The sequence below is a fragment of the Bombus vosnesenskii genome, unplaced genomic scaffold (assembly GCF_011952255.1).
Source record: "Bombus vosnesenskii isolate JDL3184/JDL3185 unplaced genomic scaffold, Bvos_JDL3184-5_v1.1 scf7180000013265, whole genome shotgun sequence".
Lineage (NCBI taxonomy): Eukaryota > Metazoa > Arthropoda > Insecta > Hymenoptera > Apidae > Bombus > Bombus vosnesenskii.
In genome coordinates, this window is record NW_022882925.1 from 958,329 (window position 1) to 976,175 (window position 17,847).

Consider the following 17,847-nt stretch of genomic DNA (forward strand, 5'->3'; position numbering starts at 1 on the left):
CGGTCGAGTATCAAATTATCAAATTATATAAAGAATGGCTTCAAGATTTTATAAAGATAGTTTCCTGTCGTGACAGAATATCAAGAGTAGAAGAAGAGAAGAACGTTTAGCTAGAGAAAAGCGAGAAGAGGAAGAAAGGGAAAGATTCGTAAAAGAAGCTGCTGAAAAGAAGGCAGCAGAGAGAGAAGAAATAATAAAACAAGCGAAAAGGTTTATTCTTTACAGGAAACCAATGTGTAGACGAATTAATCAAGGTCTTCTCGTTTCTGAGGTATTTAGAGAGTAAAAAATGTAGCACAAAAATTTCAATTTTAATCCAGTTGCCTTTTTATTTTTATTTTCTCGTCAGAGAAATATATTTGGATATGGAATTGTTAATTATGATTTCGTTAGTGTTATAGAGAATTGGATGCTCAATTAAAATTTCGGGAAACTCTTAAAAACGCAGATAAAGAGGAAGAAATAGCCTACGTGAATTCGATGAAAGAGGATTTAGCAAAATACGAAGAGGAAATGAAACATAAAACAGAAAAGCAGTTGGAGAAAAGAAAGCATTATGCCTTCGAATTAAAGAAACAGTAAAATTTTACGACATTTTACATACGTGGTAGAAAACATTTTCTTTATTTGAATAACTTTATTTCCCGACGTCGTTAGAATCGAAGAAACTAAGAATGCCGAAGCAGCGAGGGAGAGAGAGGTATTCGAAGCTGGTAAACAAGATCAAATAAATATGGAAAAATACTTGCAAGATATTAAAGAATTTGAAGCGCAACAAGTCAGTCTTTAATAGTTAATATGTAATATTCCTTATATGTTTATGTTTAATAATTAATAGCTAAAAAAGAAGACTTATATTTATATATATTTATAATCTAACACGATATTACTTTGGTAATTATTTTTCGTAATGTATATGCGATATAAATGTGTTCGTAGTTGCAAAACAAGAAACAAAAATTAAAGCAATTTTTTAAAGACGCGATAGAGGAAAAGAAACAATTCGATCTGGAGCTTAAACACGAAGAAGAATTCGAGGATCGTGCAAACGAAATTTATCGGAATGCTAAAACGCGAATACAAAAGCTTCACAAAGCAGTGAAACACAAGGAAGAGGAAGAAAGAGAACAGAAATCTCAACTAATAGGTAACTGCATTTCAATTTTATTTCAATCTACACGTATATTTTATTATTTATACGATTAAACGATTGATTATTTCAACAGCTGAGAAGTACGGCGTGGTTTTGAAGTCGATAAGAAGAAAGGTAGATATGGAGGAACAACTATTGAAAAAAGCTCAGGAGGAGCAAGAGGAACGATATCAAGAAAAACAAAAAGCACGGAAACAGCATGAGGATCAAATGCGACAGGAAGTGCAACGTTTCCGACTGGAGGTGTTGGCTACGAAGTCGAAGCAACTTCAAGAGGAAAGAGATTTGAAAACGTGGGAGACGATTCAAAGATTTAAGAGGGCCGAGTCCGACGAAAAATACAGAGACGAGGAACGAAGGAAAAATTGGGATAAAAAGATGGAATACGGGAACGAAATAAAAAAGTACATCGTAAGTGTTTTTTTTTTTTTTTTTTTTTTTGTACGTGGAGAAATCCTCATGGACATTCCGCTGTTCTAATAATCGTGTAACAGCAAAGTAGTGTCGAGCTCCTACCGACTAAAACCTCCCCAGACGGAACAGTTAGCCAGTGCGCGTGTTGATCGTCGGGCTCCTGTGTGTTTAATAACACCAAGCACCTTTTTAACCGAGCACACTCCCAGAAAGTACACCAACACACACGCAAGGGAGGGGGCTGGCTGGCTGGCCACTTGCCTGTAGTATATTACTTTTAAGAGAAAGTTTTGGTTTTGCAATCCTCTTTTTGGATTATTCCATCATGCTGAGGTTTCGAACTCGCGACGTGTCGTCTTCAGTTCTGAGCCTTAACGAACGTAGCTAACTGTCCCGCCCATTATTTTACCGATCTAGTAACTTCACTTTCTAGACAAATGATTTCTGTCTACGATCTATTTTTCGCAAGTTCCTTCAGATCACTGTAGAACTCCGTTTACTTGAACCTAGAGTTCACTGATTTTCTCCGCTATCTATGATTTTTTATCGACAGGTTTCATTAATTTGAACGATGCTTGATACATTTTTAGAATGAAAAAATAGCGGAGAGAATAAAGGAGAAAATAGCGGAGGAAAAAGCTGCAGACGTGACAAAAATTATCGAGAAAGAGAATCAGAAGGTTCTTGACTATGCGGAGGAAGTTATAAATGAATCTAAAGGCGTGAGGCCGCTTTATCCAATTCTTAAGGTTGTGCAGGTATGTAAAATTATTTCTTAATAACTAGTACGAAATGTTTAAATTTCAAATTGACCATGATATTTTTACTGATAGGACTGTAAACGAGAGATGGGTTTAATACAACCCGAAAAGAGAGAAGAAACAATCGTTGAGAAACCTGGAAGAAAACAAAGGGTCCGCAAATGCCAAAAATTTGTCGCCGAAGATAAGATCCGTTATTTGTAGTGACAAAAAATAGAAAAAAAGTTAATTGTCACTGTTTTACCAATATAACAAGAATTCTAATACTTAATTTTGCGTCTGTTCAAACTGTTTGAAATCGCTGTAGAATTGTTGGTGTGAAAATTTAAACTTTCCCTTTCGAAATTCATATCTAATTATTCGTTTATTTTGTATATAATTAAGAAATATAGTCATGATGAATTTTAATGTTAAGATCAAGTTTGTGGTATATTTATTTAATAAATGCCCATCAAATCAGATACTTTTCTTACGCCCTGTACAGTTCGTCTTTTAACTTTTAACTGTTGGAATCGAATGTCATATTGTTATAGTGACGCTGGCCCACGTTTGCGATAAATTATCGTACATGTTACTCTAACGTTAAATGTTAGGTTAATGCGATATAAATATATTTTCACAACGTTTACAAGTTTTTCGACGATCTTCAAGAATTCTGACAACATATTTTTGAGAAATATAAGACGAAAATCGAAAGGACGTTGAAAATGTCTGATAAAGAGCCGCAAGAAAAGAAGAAGGAGCCTTTACCCCCAGTATTTACTTTCATAAATGCTGGCCTTTCGGGGTATGTTAGTATAATTTCAAATATTCAATTCCTCTTTATCGACATTTTATCTAATTTCTTACGTCACAAACTTAGATCATAAGTATATGATACATGGAAAAAATATGAATAAATTTTCTGGCGAATATTTGTTATTTTCTTATCTGATAATCATGTATTAAAAGTTATTTTATATAATAGTCTTATGTAATCTTATTACCGCTATTATGAAAATTTGCTAGAATGGCGGCGACATGTGTAGTTCATCCTATGGATGTAATAAAGAATCGAATTCAGATACAAAAGGAGAAAACTTCTGTCGGTAAGGTCGTCGCCTCCATATACAAAAATGAGGGCATTTTGAAATTTTATTCCGGGCTTAGCGCTGGTCTTGTACGACAAGCGACTTACACCACTGTAAGACTTGGTATATACAATCAATTACATGAATATTGGAAGTGAGTGGAAAATAATTTATTTGCGACCGGGTAACTATGTTTTCTTTCTATTTTTACATGTCTTTGATTATGAGCAATATTTTCAGAGAAAAGTACGTGGGCAAACCAAATTTTGGTGTAATGTCACTGATGGCAGCTACAGCAGGAGCTATTGGAGCCTTTGTTGGTACACCAGCAGAAGTCGCCCTCGTAAGAATGACGGCCGATGGCAGATTACCGAAAGGTTATTATCATCGTTTCATTCTATAGTTGCGTGATATACGATATTATTTTTTTAACAATTTTTCCCCTTTCGTTCTTCCTTATATCATTGATGTAAAACGAGTTTTCCTTTTATCGATCTTGATGTTGTATATATGCAATTTCCTGCAGAACAACGAAGGAATTACAAAAACGTGTTCAACGCGTTTGCAAGAATTTCTCGAGAAGAAGGAATCACCACTCTTTGGAGAGGCAGTGTAGCAACGATGGGACGAGCGGTGATTGTCAATGTATCACAACTTGCAACTTACAGTCAAGCAAAATTTTTAATATCCACGAAATGTACTTATCTGCTTCAAATATTATCTATATCAGAAGAATTTATATCGATAGATGTATCAAACACGTTTTATTCCACAGTGAATATACCGGAGGGTGTTGGTCTGCATTTCTCTGCGTCAATGTTATCTGGATTCCTTACTACCTTCAACTCTATGCCATTTGATATAACTAAAACAAGGTAAAATAATTAGATATTGATCTTTTCATATTCACTATATTAATTTTCTTAATAGCGTTTCTAGCAGAAATTTTAAAAATCTCGAGAACAATCTTAATGCAAGCGTTCCTATTTCGATTATAATAAAATAGTTCCAAAGAAAGTAACAATTATCAAGTTAAAAGGAATTTCTGTGACTGTAAATTTTCAGACTGCAAAACTTGAAAGGTGTGGAAAAGCCACCTGGTATGATCACAATGTTATTGTCGATAGCGAAAACCGAAGGTGTAAAGGCACTTTGGAAAGGTTTCTGGCCTACATATTGTAGAGTAGGGCCACACACAGTACTAACGTTTATCATTAATGAACAAATTGCAAAAATGTATAGACGATACGCAACATAGATATATAGCAAGTACAGAAAATATTTTAATGTCTGCTTTCTTATATATGTGTATACATATTATATTGCATACTGTATTGTACCACATTGTATTGTATACGAGCATTAATTGTATATGAATCTTTTATTGTATACGAATATTCAAGTGGCATGTACGACAAGATTGATATATTTATGAATAAACAATTATATTCATTTAGTTACTTATTTACAATTCTCTAGTAATAAGACAAACTTTTAAAAATAACGCTAGAGTGTATTTTCTTGCATGCACCGCAATATTTTAAGCTAATATAGTGTCACCTTCAAGCTCGCAATATTAGTCTGCATATTGCTAGGAAAGAATTCAATTTGCATGAATATATCGTTTTTTCTCTGCATTGTAAATGATAACGTAATCAAGAATTTATTATAAAAAAAAATGACGAATACATAAAATAAAATCGTGTAAGATTTTATTATTGTAGTTGTTGTTTGCAAGAAACTTTTATAAAAATATCACTCAATGGGTTGTAGAAAAAGTATACGATATATTTGTCTTAACTTATCAAGTGTCACCATGGTAATTACAGCATTGGGAGCTGCTCTGCTGTAGTATGGTAGAAATCCACGCCACATCGATGTTACTCCTTCGGTTCTTGCTATGGTAGCGATCGCAGCGATGATCCCGGGTGGTTTCGACGGTAAAGTCCAAGTTTGTATTCTTTGAGAAATAATTGTGGATAAAAATATATTAATTTAGTAATCTTCTGGCAATTACCTAGTTTTAGCTACATCCACAGGCACTGACAACACAGACATCACGAATCCAGATATCATCGCTGAACAGAATGACAATAATATGCCTTCTTCGAATAAACCTATTGTTCATATCATATATGATTAAAGTAGTTGTTAATATAGCTGCAATCTATCCGCTTCATAATCATGTATGAAATGAAAATTACAGGGGAAAAGCACAATGAAATCTTTATAGTGGAATAGTTTTAGAATTGTTGGTTGATAACTATCTTAGCACTGTCGATCTTGAAAATCAAAAAGATACAATTATTACAATATTCTAATATTATAACGGGGAATATTTTGAAAATCCTGAAAAATATAAAAACACAACCAAATTAAAATATAATTTTGGTACCATGGACTTGATTGTCAACATGTTGAATTTTAAAACTACTTCTGTATAAAAGCTATGAAATTTAATTTATGTTCTTCCCTGTAATCTTCATGCTTTTTCACTGCTTGGTCCTTAATGGGTTGATTATTAAAGTTCCTGTATACACCTGTGTCTTTCCACATTATTTTCACTCTACTATAGGTGCCTAACTGCGCTCCATTCACGATCATTGCTCTGGTCATAGTTGGTAGAGCTCCTCTCCATAATCCCTGAACACCCTCTGTTTTCCAAATGTCCGACAGCCCGTGGAAAACGTGTCTGTAATTCCGCCGCTTCTCTGAAAATTTATCCTTTGATTTATATGTCTAAATTAACTAATATAAGAATAAAAGATAGTTAAAATTTATGCTCACCAGGTGGTAATTGCGCATCACCTACCATACGAACATAAATTAAATCGGCCGGCGTTCCAACTAACGCACCACAAATACCAGAGAACATTCCAATGGTAACCATCGTAGGATAATTTAAACGACCAACGTATGATCTGAACACACGTTATTAACTTCTGCTCATACTATTTCAATGTTAAGTCAAATTGACGCTAACATTTAGGTAAAGTTCTTGATAGATACATACTATTTAATTAAATTTAGAAGAAAGTATTCTTACGAGATCAAATCATAGAGTGTGTTATATACACCAAGTCTTGTCGTAGTGTATGTTAATTGTCGAAGTATAGCCGGAGTCCAACCGACATAGAATCCACGTACTCCATGTTTTTGGTAAGTTCTGTATATCGTATCTCTCAAAGAACTTCTTAAAATTTGCATTCGTATCTTAGTTGCATCCAAAGGATGTGTACATGTTTGGCCAATACATCTATATAATCACGTAGTTGTCGTAGAAACATTGTCTTTCACATAATATTACGTAAAGATAAGATAAGAGACAATTTTTAAACGCGACGAGCAATTTCTGAGATTTTTCTCTAAACTTCTTCAAATTTAAATAAATTCCTAGGTTAATTCCTGGTTTCAAAAGTTTATGAAATACATGCAAAATAAAATTAATTTTCAATCAGAATGTTTATGTTTGAAATAAAATAAATTTGCAAAATTAATTAGGTTCAGATTTTGGAAATTTTTAAATAGAAAAGAAATATATACTGATATTTTACCCTGACACTCCACCAATAATGAAGTTGACATAAGGAGGTATCGTTTGGTCTTGTTTAACTAAGAATAACATTGGATCATAGTCCAACAGAGAACTCATGAAGTTAGAGAAAATAATGCATTAAACTGCATTAAAACTTAACACGTGATATTTAATTCTACATTGATATATTTAATTTTTATATTATAGCTTCTGAATATGGCAACATTTCAAAATTGAAAACCAATACTTTCGCATTTCACTCGAGTTAAGCACGATGCAATTAATGAGAATTTAAATATTACAATGCGATCGATAAGATGACAATTATCTACCATCTGCGAATTATTTAGCAGATATAAATGCAAGTTTGATTTTAGAAACATGCAGATATATAATAGAAAATTATAAAATATCGCGTTAGAAAGTTATTGTATTATATATTACCGGTACGAAGGATAATAAAATTGACGGACAACTACATGTGATGATTTAAGAATGTGACAAACACTTGTCAGTAGCCAAATTCCTATAGTCAAGAGAGAGTTTTGAAAAGAAATCAATGAGGGTTGGTAAATTCGTTTCTGACTTCGTCTTCGATTTCTTCAGAATTCGATGCAATTTCGTCAGATTTTTATGCATCATTGTTAACGTAGCGGTCATAGAAGGACTAACAGCAACCATCTTGCCGAAATTTCGAATTTCACCATCGTGTAATATTATACTAGATCCTTGACGTTTTTTTCTATCATATGCAATCTGCAAATAAAATAAATCGCAATTGGCTGAAGTTACCTCGACAATGATCCAGCTTGTACGATTTTGTAAGAGTTTCATATTTTATAATATGAAATATTACATAAATTTTACTCGAATAAATTATATTAATAGATACGAATAGTGTTTCACTTTCAGAAGATAACGAGCAAACATACGTCACATTCTTCGAACAGATTTTTAAGGGTTGGCCATCGGTAAGCTGGAAATTTACTGTGATGCAATTGAGTAATTGCGATCGCGTATCTTTCTGCAGTGTTATTCCATTGAGGTGGCTTTTCCATATATAAGAAAGGTGATTTCCTTTTCTCCACATCTGGGACTATTGAAGTATCGATCGTAAATTCATCATCCCGATCACTGTTTATGCATATGAAAAGATAATTTTTAACAATTTCATTTTTCTTCTTTCGAAAGAATATTTTACAATTAAAAAAATATCACACATATACGTATCATTACTATATTTCATCCTTAAATTTACTTTCTTCATGCTTAAATTAAAATTAAAAGTACTTCATACTTATATTCACTTACTTATAGCGTCCTCCGATCGCGAATTCCATCCAATCGATGTAATTTTGGCAGTAAGAGTAATAAGGGAATACGTTCAATAATAATACCATCAGAATCTCCTCTTGCTTACGCAAATAACAATAGCAATCGACGGCTAAGTAACCAAAATATCCCTTATCTTGCATACCTCTAGCGAATTTATTCACCGTCGGTTTTATCTTATCGATATCCAAAGAAGTTTGAGGTAACATGTAAATAGTCGTCGAATGTGTGGCTTCTGTCATTGAGATACGTAATTTACAAATTACAAATAGATTTTTAATAGAACAGCGCATAAAAATGAGAAATTCTGGTATTAAGTTGGAAAATTTGATTAGCATCCCTTCGTTATCTGCTCCTATCGTAAATATAATAATAAAAGATTCCCCGCCAAAATAGCTTTCAGTACAGTTTTATAAACACTTATATAACCAAATGATGAAATAAAAAGTTTTGATATATTTTCCTAAAGTTTGAAGTCAAATATAATACCTAAATTTATCTTATCCGCAGTCCCCAACCACTTCGGTTTCTTTTTAGTCGCTTTCCCAGGAACAAAGAAAGAAACCATAATCGTCTTAGGATTCTTTTCCGGCGGAACAGCCTGCAGCAAACACCCAAATTTCTGCATATGAGCGTAGAACATCGCCCAAGTACTATACATCTTCGACAACCGAATCACATTTGGTATGATTTTCGGTATATGTTCCCTCATTTTCTGAAGAAATTCAGCCCTCAAACTTGGCTGCTCCATCCAATAATCGCCGTGTTTCTCTCGTTCCCGTCTCAGCATCGGCATAAATGGCACGCTAATATGATTAATTAGAAAAATTCCACTCTGTTTACTAGTCGTACCGTAATTCAACTTGATCAACCACATACTAATTTCAGTATGAAGCACCATTAACTCGGACAACGACGAACAGAGTGTTTCATAATCCGTTATGTTACTTTTATACGGTGGCTGCGAAAGGCCAAAGCTGTTGATCATTTCAGACATGTTAGAAGCGTTTAGAAATTTTCGTTGCATTTCCATATCGGGACTCAGTAGAGGAACATTGAGAGTACCTGCCAATCTCATGTCGCACTCGTCGACAATATAAGGCAAGAAATAAGCCGATTTGCCAGCGATTTTCTTCTCAATCTCGTTTAGAGATTCTTGAGAACAGTGGAGGATCCTGGACACGTTTAAAGGGAGATTCTTAAAACAATCTGCTTGTGAGAGAGCGATGAAAGTAATTCGTTTCGCAACGCCTTCGTCGGGTGATATCGACTCGATGAAATCGCTGTACATCGTTAATAGATCTTCGGTAGGCTTCACGGGGAGAATATAGATCACTTCAGCGTTTGGATTGCGTACGAAACAAATTCGTAGGATCGTAATGTTCTGGTAAATGGTGAACATCTTGGGATTGAATACTTGACGTAAGTGTCTAGGATGTCCGATGGATGGTAGATGTAAGACTACATGAGGCTGCCTGGTTATAGAGTCGAATTCGTTGCTTAATTTTAGAGTAAGGTCTCGAGTAGTTTGCAAGGAGACCAGCATTTTCCTGAGGTAACGACGGTGCATTTCTTTTTTTGCTTTTAACGAGATCCAAAAGAACCACATGAGACTCGCGGCTATGTAAAGACACTCTGAGAGCCATTTCTTTCTGCGTAACTATGTAAAATAGGTTTCTATATGAGTATCTCGTTTATAATTATTTTAGACATACATTCCTTTCGATAATAATTTCCCTCGTAATAAAAATTTCCCTTCTACGCATTTTGAATATTATCCTATTAGAGACATGATTGATTAAGTTATAACTTTATTCCTTGTCTCGAGACGTTTATGATAATAAACGCAGAGGGCTACTTTATGAAAAATAAAAGAGATTAGCTTATACGATCATGATCCTCAGCGCTTCACATATAAATTTATTATTAGTAAAAAAATAATATTTACCCAATAACCACGCCAAAAAGCTTGTATCACTGTCGCAGCAACGTGTTTCCCGTCTATCGCCATGAACTGATTTTTCCAGCTCTTCAACCAAATAGCATCTTTCTCATGTTTCAACAGAGTTATTAAGTCCGTTCTCGATAGTACGAAACTTGCAAAGTTCGTAATCTTCGCAAAAAAATCAAAAGTGGCGCGTGGATTTAAACGTAATATCGGTACCAAACGTTTCGTTAGAATTTTCTCAATTTGCGGGCGAAGCGCTAAATGCCACAACGATCCGTACAGAACTCCCTGAACGTCTAAAATCTTTAACCAAGTGTCGTTAGTCTTGAACTTTCCATCGACGAATGTTAAACTCTTCAACTTTGATAATTCATTTTCGTAAGAGAACCCCCGCTGAACCTCTCTCTGCTTAAGAAGTTGAAGGAAGTCTGCAGTCTTCAACGATAACCGAATACTTGCCCGTTGTTTACCATTGACAGTGTCGCGAATAATATCGTGACCGCTTTTCCTAAAAAAATGTTAAACTACATTACGAATTATAAAAACGTGTGTAAGGTATCAATCAGAACTGTTAGATCTACTTGTCCTCGTTAACGAAATGAATGAATCAAGATTAAAATATTTCTAATCACTGAAATATCAATACTAACATTGTTAGGTTATAAAATTTACCTACACGTCGATTCGTTTCTTTGGTAAGGAGAACATACGAGTTCGAAGATAAACGATTTCTTGAATAAACTTCAAGTCATATTCGTCGAATTCGGTTAGTGCCATTTCTTTTGGTTTAATTAGGATATCTTGAGTATCATCGAGATCCCATGTAGGTTTATTCTCCCAAGTGCAGAGACAGGATAATTCGTTCTTCTTCGTTTCGTTGAATGCATCACGACACATTTTATAAACTTTCCTCATCTCTTTCGGAGATAAATAAGACGGTGGTTGTGCACGACCTTTTATTGCTGTTAATAAATTAGTGTTCAGACGTACGAGACATTCCTCGCATATTCGTTCAATACTTATGAGTTCCTTGAAAGTATTGTCGTAGAACAGTTGTACAAATTCTAAAGAATCGTCCATCCATTTTTCCGTTCTACTTGCAAAAATGAAAGGTAAATATAATATAATTAAGAAATAATAAAAATATAATAGTATTATACTATTATACTTGTAAATGAAAGTATTATATTTCTATTGAAAAATTAAAACAATATCCGTATTATGAATAAAAGTATTCTAGTGTTTGCGTTTATTTGTTTTTCTTGAATTTATAATTTTATGTCTTTTATATTATTATATGTATACAAGGTGTCTCAGCTAACTCGATCATCTGGGATAACTTCCAAAGTACGCGTTGTATAAACAAATTTTTTATACAAAAGTTGCATGGTTCGGAGAAGTACTTTGCGCCGTGTACTTATATTTTAAATCTAATAGTTAACGAATAATTTCGCTTTATTTGCCGAAAATTTATTTTGTGCAATATCAAGTTAACGATACAATACCATCAAATATTTCCGTGAAACAGCGGTGTTTATATGATTACGTTTATCAATACTATAGATTTTACCTTATCGCAGTCGTCTATTTCTATTCGTTATCGTACTGTCCTAGGTTAATAAATGATTGCCGAGTAAACACCGCGTCATACGAAAACCTTCGAATCTCCAACTTGATACAACACGAAATAAATCTTTAACCTTTTGAACGAAAAATGTTTTCATACAACGCATAGTTTAGAAGTTATTCGAGTTAGTTATATTCGATCAAGTTAGTCGAAACACCCTGTATAAAAGAAGAATAAAATAAATTAAAAGATAATTAAAAGTTACTATTTTACGTTCCGATTTATTTCAGACATCAGATTAAATTCTGTTTAAAATAAAAATTATTCTTAATTTAAAATTTAAAAAATTACGAACCAACCTGCTAAGTTCAATGATTTCTTTTCTGCGATCGCCAAGAAATTGTTTAATAGGAGTAACTTGCTCTTGTATTCCTTTGACAGCAGATTTTATTGAATCTATAAATTCTGTATATATTTCTTCGGTTTGTAATAATTTATGATGGCGATTCATTTTGGCAATTTTATGGTGAGAATATAAACTTGGAATGTGGACAAAATTCCACTCTGAAAATAATCATTAAAGAAAACGTAAATATCGTAATTTATGTATGTACAAAATTTATGAAAATTTACTTGTTATTGAAACTGTATCAATTATGACTTTCTGTTCAATCTAATACGTCTACTTTTTTTTAATAGTCTTCTTTATTTTATAGTAATTCCATTTAATGTTAAAATTATATAATAATGTATCGTATTTTTTTGTGTCAAAATAAATTGTGTGTATTTACAAAATAAACATTAATATAATTGTTGTAAATACGTCAGGACGAGTAAAATATATTCATATAGTCGATTATCGTTGTAATCATGGTTAAGGCTACGGCATATTGATACGTCATCTTAATGATGTGGAACCTGTTTCCATGTGTTATATACAGTACATATACATACTTTAGTGTTCTTATTTTTTGATTACAATTTTACGCGATAAAATTAAATGAATTATAAGTCATTATTATTTTAACTAATTGAACATGATATTTAATGAATAACGAAGATGGCGCTTATTTGAACTAAGATGATTTATCTATATGTATGTTTGTAAAGTACTCGGTTGACATGTAAAGAGGTTATATTTCTCCGTATTACTCATTGCATTCATATTGACTGGAAACGTGTTGCAAAAAATATATTTAATGTTAATTTCGACACGGAAAACACGTAGGAGCATAAAGGCGATAATATATGAAGCAAAACCCCATATTTAGAAATTATTATTGAATTTTCCAATTTCTATGACAGTGGATTGTCAAAGTATGTTGTTATACGGTGTTTTCATGTGACTGAAATTGTTCTGTAATTTGTTTTCTTTTATTGGTGTGATTTGATGCTCTCTATGAGTTAGCTTTACTATAGTTATATACAATCTGTCAAGAAATATAGTAGATTTAACCTATAATATGAAATTATTAAAAACAGATTGCTGATATGTTAAAATAAAAATAAAAAATATCTCATAAATAAATATGTTACATTAATCTATTAAATCTATGATTGTAGAGAAAATTAAATATGTGTTTTATTTTTAGCAATTTAAGGCAAGGCAATGGGTACAACACCAAGTCGGTACGATGATCTATCTAAAAATGTTTATTTAGAAAAGTTTTGTGGAAAAAAAAGTATTCTTCCAAATGATCCATTTTGGAACACATTTCTGTCTTACAACATGAAACCACCTGTTACAAGGAATGACCAAATAGAATTAGATTCTCGATTGGACTTCTCATGCCAGCAATTACTCGTTAACAATTTAAGTACTGGCAATTTTGGTAGTCTGATACAAGTTGCTCTTATGCGTGCTACTAATTTACTGGCATCAATGCAGAATCAAAAGTATGGTATTTTCATTATCGTATTTCATAACTAGAATTGTAAAAATAATTTATTACTTTATTACCCATGTTATACTTGATTATATTTTATAGAATCATATCAGCATGGCAAACATATAATGCATTGTTTGCATTGAGATGTATATTGAAATATTTAATTGAAACAGTGGGTGAAGAAGAAATGATAAAACATATAGAAGCACCACAGTTACCAGTGCCAACACAATCAAATTCATCTTACAGATTAAAAGATCTTTTTGAAGCATTAATTGATATTGTAACAGATGTACCACTGTGGTGAGTAGATTATATTTCTATATTGCCCTATTTCACTAATTTAACATTATGTCCTCATTACTTATATTATATTAAATTATTTATATTAAATTATATTTTGTATACAACATTTTTACAGTGAGTTCACATATGTGGTTCATCTAGAAGCTATAAATTGTTTACTTGTATTACTTTCTGTACAATTGTTTTCACAAACTGCAGCTGAATACAGCTGCATCTACAGAATAGCAATGCATTCACATTCTAGTGAACATGCACCAGCAATGGTGTGTACTTTATTGCATAATTTTGTGCAGCAAGAACATGCTCCTCCTGGTTTACTTACACAACAGCCAGGAGGAAGTATTGTTTTTAGTATAGCTGGTATGTTTAATAATACGATACATTATGTATTAGAACAGAATACTTCTTTCGCCAAAAACAAATATTAATATATTTACATCGAACATTTCAGCTGGATTATGGAATGTAATTACAATGGGCATGGGTAGTAGCTTAAAAAATGTACAAGTTACAAGTAATGGTACTTCTGAAGAAGAAGAACGAAAACGCGACACAGAAACACCTCTTGCTAGTCAATCTTTATTACTCCTATTGGTATTAACAAATCACTGTACTGCAACTGAAAACCCTTACAGGAATGCCCTTTTTACATTTGTTGATATGCAAGGCTAGTAATTTAATGAACTTCTACATTAATTTTCAGATATTAAATGATACAAAAAATCTGTCATTGATAAATGTCAATATTCTATTACTAATTGATTCTGACGTAATTATATATATTTTTTAGAAAGCTATTCCACAATGCAAGCAAAAGGCGCATTTAGGTTTAATTTAAATAAATTGTATAATGCTATATGTAAGATACCAAATACAGATGAAGTTACATTATTATTATACATGTTGCTACATAGGAATGCAAGTATAAAACAAGACATCATGAGAAGACCAGATATACAGCTATTGGTAAATATAAACTTATTAATTTATTAACTTAAAGGTGTCATAAACTTGAAATATATTATGGAATTTCTAACTAACATATTTGTATAGGTAATACCAATACTTCAGATATTATATCATGCTCCAAACAATACATCTCACCATATTTATATGTCTCTTATTATCCTTCTAATTTTAAGTGAAGACGAAACATTTAACAAGAGGATACATGAAATAGTAAGTATTTCAAAAAACTATGCAAAAGTACATGAAATCATAAATAATTAATAATAATTATCAATTTTTAGATGCTTAAGGGCGTGAGTTGGTATACAGAAAGATCAATAAGTGAAATATCATTAGGAGGTCTTTTAATTCTTGTTGTCATAAGAACTATACAATATAATATGTTCAAAATGAGGGTAAAGACATGTACAAAAGCAAATATAAATATAATAGAAAATTAATACAAAGTTAAGTAATAATATATTTTTAATATTTTACAGGATAAATATCTTCACACAAATTGTTTAGCAGCTTTAGCAAATATGTCAGCACAGTTCACATCTTTACATCCTTATGTTAGTCAAAGATTGCTAAGTTTGTTTGAAACTCTTGCAAAGAAACATGCTAGATTAGAAGCAAAAATACGCACGCAACCTTCTATTTCTTCTGATAGTACTACTATCACAATTAATGGAACAACAGCAAATACAGATTTGGTAAGATCCTACAGTTATTTGTAATAAATAATTTATGCTAAATAATGTATATATTAAACGTACTTCATTTCAGATTCAAGACTTAACAATACTTGAAGAAGTTTTGCGAATGGTACTAGAGATCATAAATAGTTGTTTAACTCATAGACTCGCACATAATCCGAACTTAATATACACTCTTTTGTATAAAAAAGATATTTTTCAACCATTTAGGATGCATTCAGCATTTCAAGACATTGTGCAAAATATAGATTCTGTAAGTTCCAGTATAAGACATAAGAAATATATATTATAATTCTTAAATTAAATAACTGTACTTTATCCGTCAGGTCATAAATTTCTTTTCTTATAAATTGGAACAAAAAGATCAGTCACAACTTGGCGTGACTCAGGTATTAACTACGATCCAGCAAGGTACTACTGAATGGCCACGTGACCGTTTAAGGGTATGTTTTATCTTTTTATATTTATATTTATATTTATATATTATATATTTATATATTTTCTATTATATACGTTGTTTTTACTCAATTGCATTATTTAACTTGTCTATGCATTATATAGAAATTTCCAGAACTAAAATTTAAGTATGTAGAAGAGGAACAACCAGAAGAGTTCTTTATTCCTTATGTATGGAATGTCGTGTGTCAAAGTGCACTGTTACATTGGAATGCAGAAAACATAAAATTATTTTCACCCCATACTGGTGAACAAACCACGATTATCGTTTGCTGATACTGAGATAAAAACTGCTGTTTGCAGTAAATACATGATGCAATACAAATGGAGTAAAAAATATTGGAAGTATTATTTCTTCATGAGACACCCATTTGATACGAGAAAAACAATATATATTGTTTATTGTAAAGGTAATCATAACAGACGGATAGAGACTAACATAATACATACTCATTTTACGTCTGAAATCAGTTTGTTGGTATTTATCTCTTGCCTTAGTCACTATTTCACTTAATTATGTTAATATTTCATTTTCCAAAATAACAGTGCTGTGTTCGAAATGGACATTAGTTAAATCTAATGAAATTTAATTAAAATAACATGAAACCGTGGAATATTTTTATGTTTTTTTAATGTGCATAAGCCTAATTAATAAGATATGATTTATAAATAATACTAGTTAATTCATTCATCGTGCAGTAATGAAATTGGCTTTAATTTCATAAAACTATGCATTGTTAAGACTGGTGTTACAATCTATCATTTTAGAAAAGCTGCATTATCGCTTGAATCAAATATCATCGATAAATAAAAATATTTAAATATTCAACTGGAGCAGCATAAATTCACACCATGGGTAAGAGTGAAACTTAAATATAAAAATTTTATAATATTCACAAAAGAATATAAATAAATATTGGAGTTTCCAGATGAATTCATGCTAAAAAGTATTTTCGACATATTAATAAAATTTTCCATAATGAAAATGATAATGATAAGAGAAAATTTTCTGTAAATTGGTTATTACCTCCGCTTTTAAAAAATGATAAAAAACATCATTTTTTTCAAATAGCTCCAAATATTACATTGTAGAATTATTTCAAAACTAGGATTTGATAGTATTACATAATGTGATTTTTAAGGCATGCAAAAATTTCGTTGTACGCCATTATTTATATAGACGCGAAAAAGTTTATTTACATTTTGTTTATCCTATTTAATTGTGAATATATGATATGTAGTAAAAGCATGGAACAAGATATTGTGTTAATTATTTAATGAAAATTAAAAAAAATGGCATAGTGTAACAGCATTTGTATACATATACAATCGACGCTGTTAATGTTGAAAATGATTTTAATTTAATATATATATACATATACTAAAATAAAGAATTCTGATATTTATAAAGAGTATGTTTTTATTTTATCAAATGTTTGATTTAAATGATACAAAATAAAGATGTTTTGTAAATATCAAACTCAATAAATGAATTATAATAACCCAAAGAATATAGTAGAAGTATTCCTCAAATGATTTTTAAATAGTCACGGGTTCATATATCAAATTATATTTAACAAACTAATTTTGATTAATTTTCTTTAATAGGTAAAGATTTTTGATATGTATATAAAAGTGGATTTTTTAACTTTTGTGTATATAAACCTATTTAAACTAAACGTATGTAACAAAAGACAATTTACTAAATACTATTAAATGAACATTCTTATCCGCTACAAATTAAGAAGG

At 31.5% G+C, this 17,847-nt stretch overlaps 5 protein-coding genes across 6 annotated transcripts; 3 read left to right on the forward strand and 2 right to left on the reverse strand.

The window, feature by feature from the left end:
- The first annotated feature begins 900 nt into the window (after positions 1-900).
- Positions 901-1,716, forward strand: LOC117242169 (trichohyalin-like). The gene is made up of 3 exons (XM_033508630.1): positions 901-1,147; positions 1,227-1,570; positions 1,648-1,716. Exons 2-3 carry the CDS (start codon positions 1,274-1,276, stop codon positions 1,714-1,716), a joined length of 366 nt encoding a protein of 121 aa, XP_033364521.1. The 5' UTR covers positions 901-1,147; positions 1,227-1,273.
- Positions 1,717-3,249: 1,533 nt separating this feature from the next.
- On the forward strand, positions 3,250-4,656 carry LOC117242174 (mitochondrial 2-oxoglutarate/malate carrier protein-like). Its single transcript, XM_033508642.1, has 5 exons — positions 3,250-3,552; positions 3,639-3,775; positions 3,925-4,095; positions 4,174-4,273; positions 4,464-4,656. Exons 1-5 carry the CDS (start codon positions 3,338-3,340, stop codon positions 4,654-4,656), a joined length of 816 nt encoding a protein of 271 aa, XP_033364533.1. The 5' UTR covers positions 3,250-3,337.
- LOC117243166 (mitochondrial 2-oxoglutarate/malate carrier protein-like) lies at positions 4,601-6,692 on the reverse strand. Its single transcript, XM_033510414.1, has 5 exons — positions 6,445-6,692; positions 6,186-6,319; positions 5,939-6,109; positions 5,416-5,515; positions 4,601-5,358 (listed from the first exon to the last, which is right to left on the reverse strand). Exons 1-5 carry the CDS (start codon positions 6,603-6,605, stop codon positions 5,154-5,156), a joined length of 771 nt encoding a protein of 256 aa, XP_033366305.1. The 5' UTR covers positions 6,606-6,692; the 3' UTR covers positions 4,601-5,153.
- Positions 6,693-6,800: 108 nt separating this feature from the next.
- On the reverse strand, positions 6,801-12,448 carry LOC117243167 (IQ motif-containing protein H-like). The gene is made up of 7 exons (XM_033510415.1): positions 12,140-12,448; positions 10,890-11,306; positions 10,214-10,721; positions 8,755-9,925; positions 8,245-8,500; positions 7,866-8,067; positions 6,801-7,689 (listed from the first exon to the last, which is right to left on the reverse strand). Exons 1-7 carry the CDS (start codon positions 12,289-12,291, stop codon positions 7,423-7,425), a joined length of 2,973 nt encoding a protein of 990 aa, XP_033366306.1. The 5' UTR covers positions 12,292-12,448; the 3' UTR covers positions 6,801-7,422.
- A 255-nt stretch (positions 12,449-12,703) lies between these two features.
- Positions 12,704-16,927, forward strand: LOC117243087 (dymeclin). Of its 2 annotated transcripts, XM_033510277.1 has the most exons (12): positions 12,704-13,097; positions 13,373-13,676; positions 13,769-13,972; positions 14,091-14,335; positions 14,427-14,642; positions 14,766-14,941; positions 15,029-15,154; positions 15,226-15,339; positions 15,424-15,639; positions 15,713-15,895; positions 15,969-16,085; positions 16,204-16,374. In XM_033510277.1, exons 2-12 carry the CDS (start codon positions 13,390-13,392, stop codon positions 16,372-16,374), a joined length of 2,055 nt encoding a protein of 684 aa, XP_033366168.1. In that variant the 5' UTR covers positions 12,704-13,097; positions 13,373-13,389. The 2 variants fall into 2 exon arrangements, with proteins under 2 accessions (XP_033366168.1, XP_033366167.1); XM_033510276.1 differs by lacking the exon at positions 12,704-13,097 and having other exon boundaries at positions 13,390-13,676; positions 16,204-16,927.
- Positions 16,928-17,847: the final 920 nt, after the last annotated feature.

Bases quoted from the DNA above. Each gene is read 5' to 3' on its own strand.
- LOC117242169 (XM_033508630.1), top strand. From the start codon at position 1,274: ATGGAGGAACAACTATTGAAAAAAGCTCAGGAGGAGCAAGAGGAACGA. The intron at 1,571-1,647 runs GTTTTTTTTTTT...ATCGTGTAACAG, and splicing joins TAAAAAAGTACATCGTAAGT to CAAAGTAGTGTCGAGCTCCT.
- LOC117242174 (XM_033508642.1), top strand. From the start codon at position 3,338: ATGGCGGCGACATGTGTAGTTCATCCTATGGATGTAATAAAGAATCGA. The intron at 4,096-4,173 runs GTACTTATCTGC...TTTATTCCACAG, and splicing joins ATTTTTAATATCCACGAAAT to TGAATATACCGGAGGGTGTT. The intron at 4,274-4,463 runs GTAAAATAATTA...GTAAATTTTCAG, and splicing joins TTTGATATAACTAAAACAAG to ACTGCAAAACTTGAAAGGTG.
- LOC117243166 (XM_033510414.1), bottom strand. From the start codon at position 6,605: ATGCAAATTTTAAGAAGTTCTTTGAGAGATACGATATACAGAACTTAC. The intron at 6,110-6,185 runs GTGAGCATAAAT...ATAAATTTTCAG, and splicing joins TGATGCGCAATTACCACCTG to AGAAGCGGCGGAATTACAGA. The intron at 5,359-5,415 runs GTAATTGCCAGA...TATTTCTCAAAG, and splicing joins GTGGATGTAGCTAAAACTAG to AATACAAACTTGGACTTTAC.
- LOC117243167 (XM_033510415.1), bottom strand. From the start codon at position 12,291: ATGAATCGCCATCATAAATTATTACAAACCGAAGAAATATATACAGAA. The intron at 10,722-10,889 runs GTAGGTAAATTT...ACATTTTTTTAG, and splicing joins CCAAAGAAACGAATCGACGT to GAAAAGCGGTCACGATATTA. The intron at 8,501-8,754 runs GTATTATATTTG...TCTCAATGACAG, and splicing joins TGCGGATAAGATAAATTTAG to AAGCCACACATTCGACGACT.
- LOC117243087 (XM_033510277.1), top strand. From the start codon at position 13,390: ATGGGTACAACACCAAGTCGGTACGATGATCTATCTAAAAATGTTTAT. The intron at 14,336-14,426 runs GTATGTTTAATA...CGAACATTTCAG, and splicing joins TATTGTTTTTAGTATAGCTG to CTGGATTATGGAATGTAATT. The intron at 15,340-15,423 runs GTAAAGACATGT...AATATTTTACAG, and splicing joins ATAATATGTTCAAAATGAGG to GATAAATATCTTCACACAAA.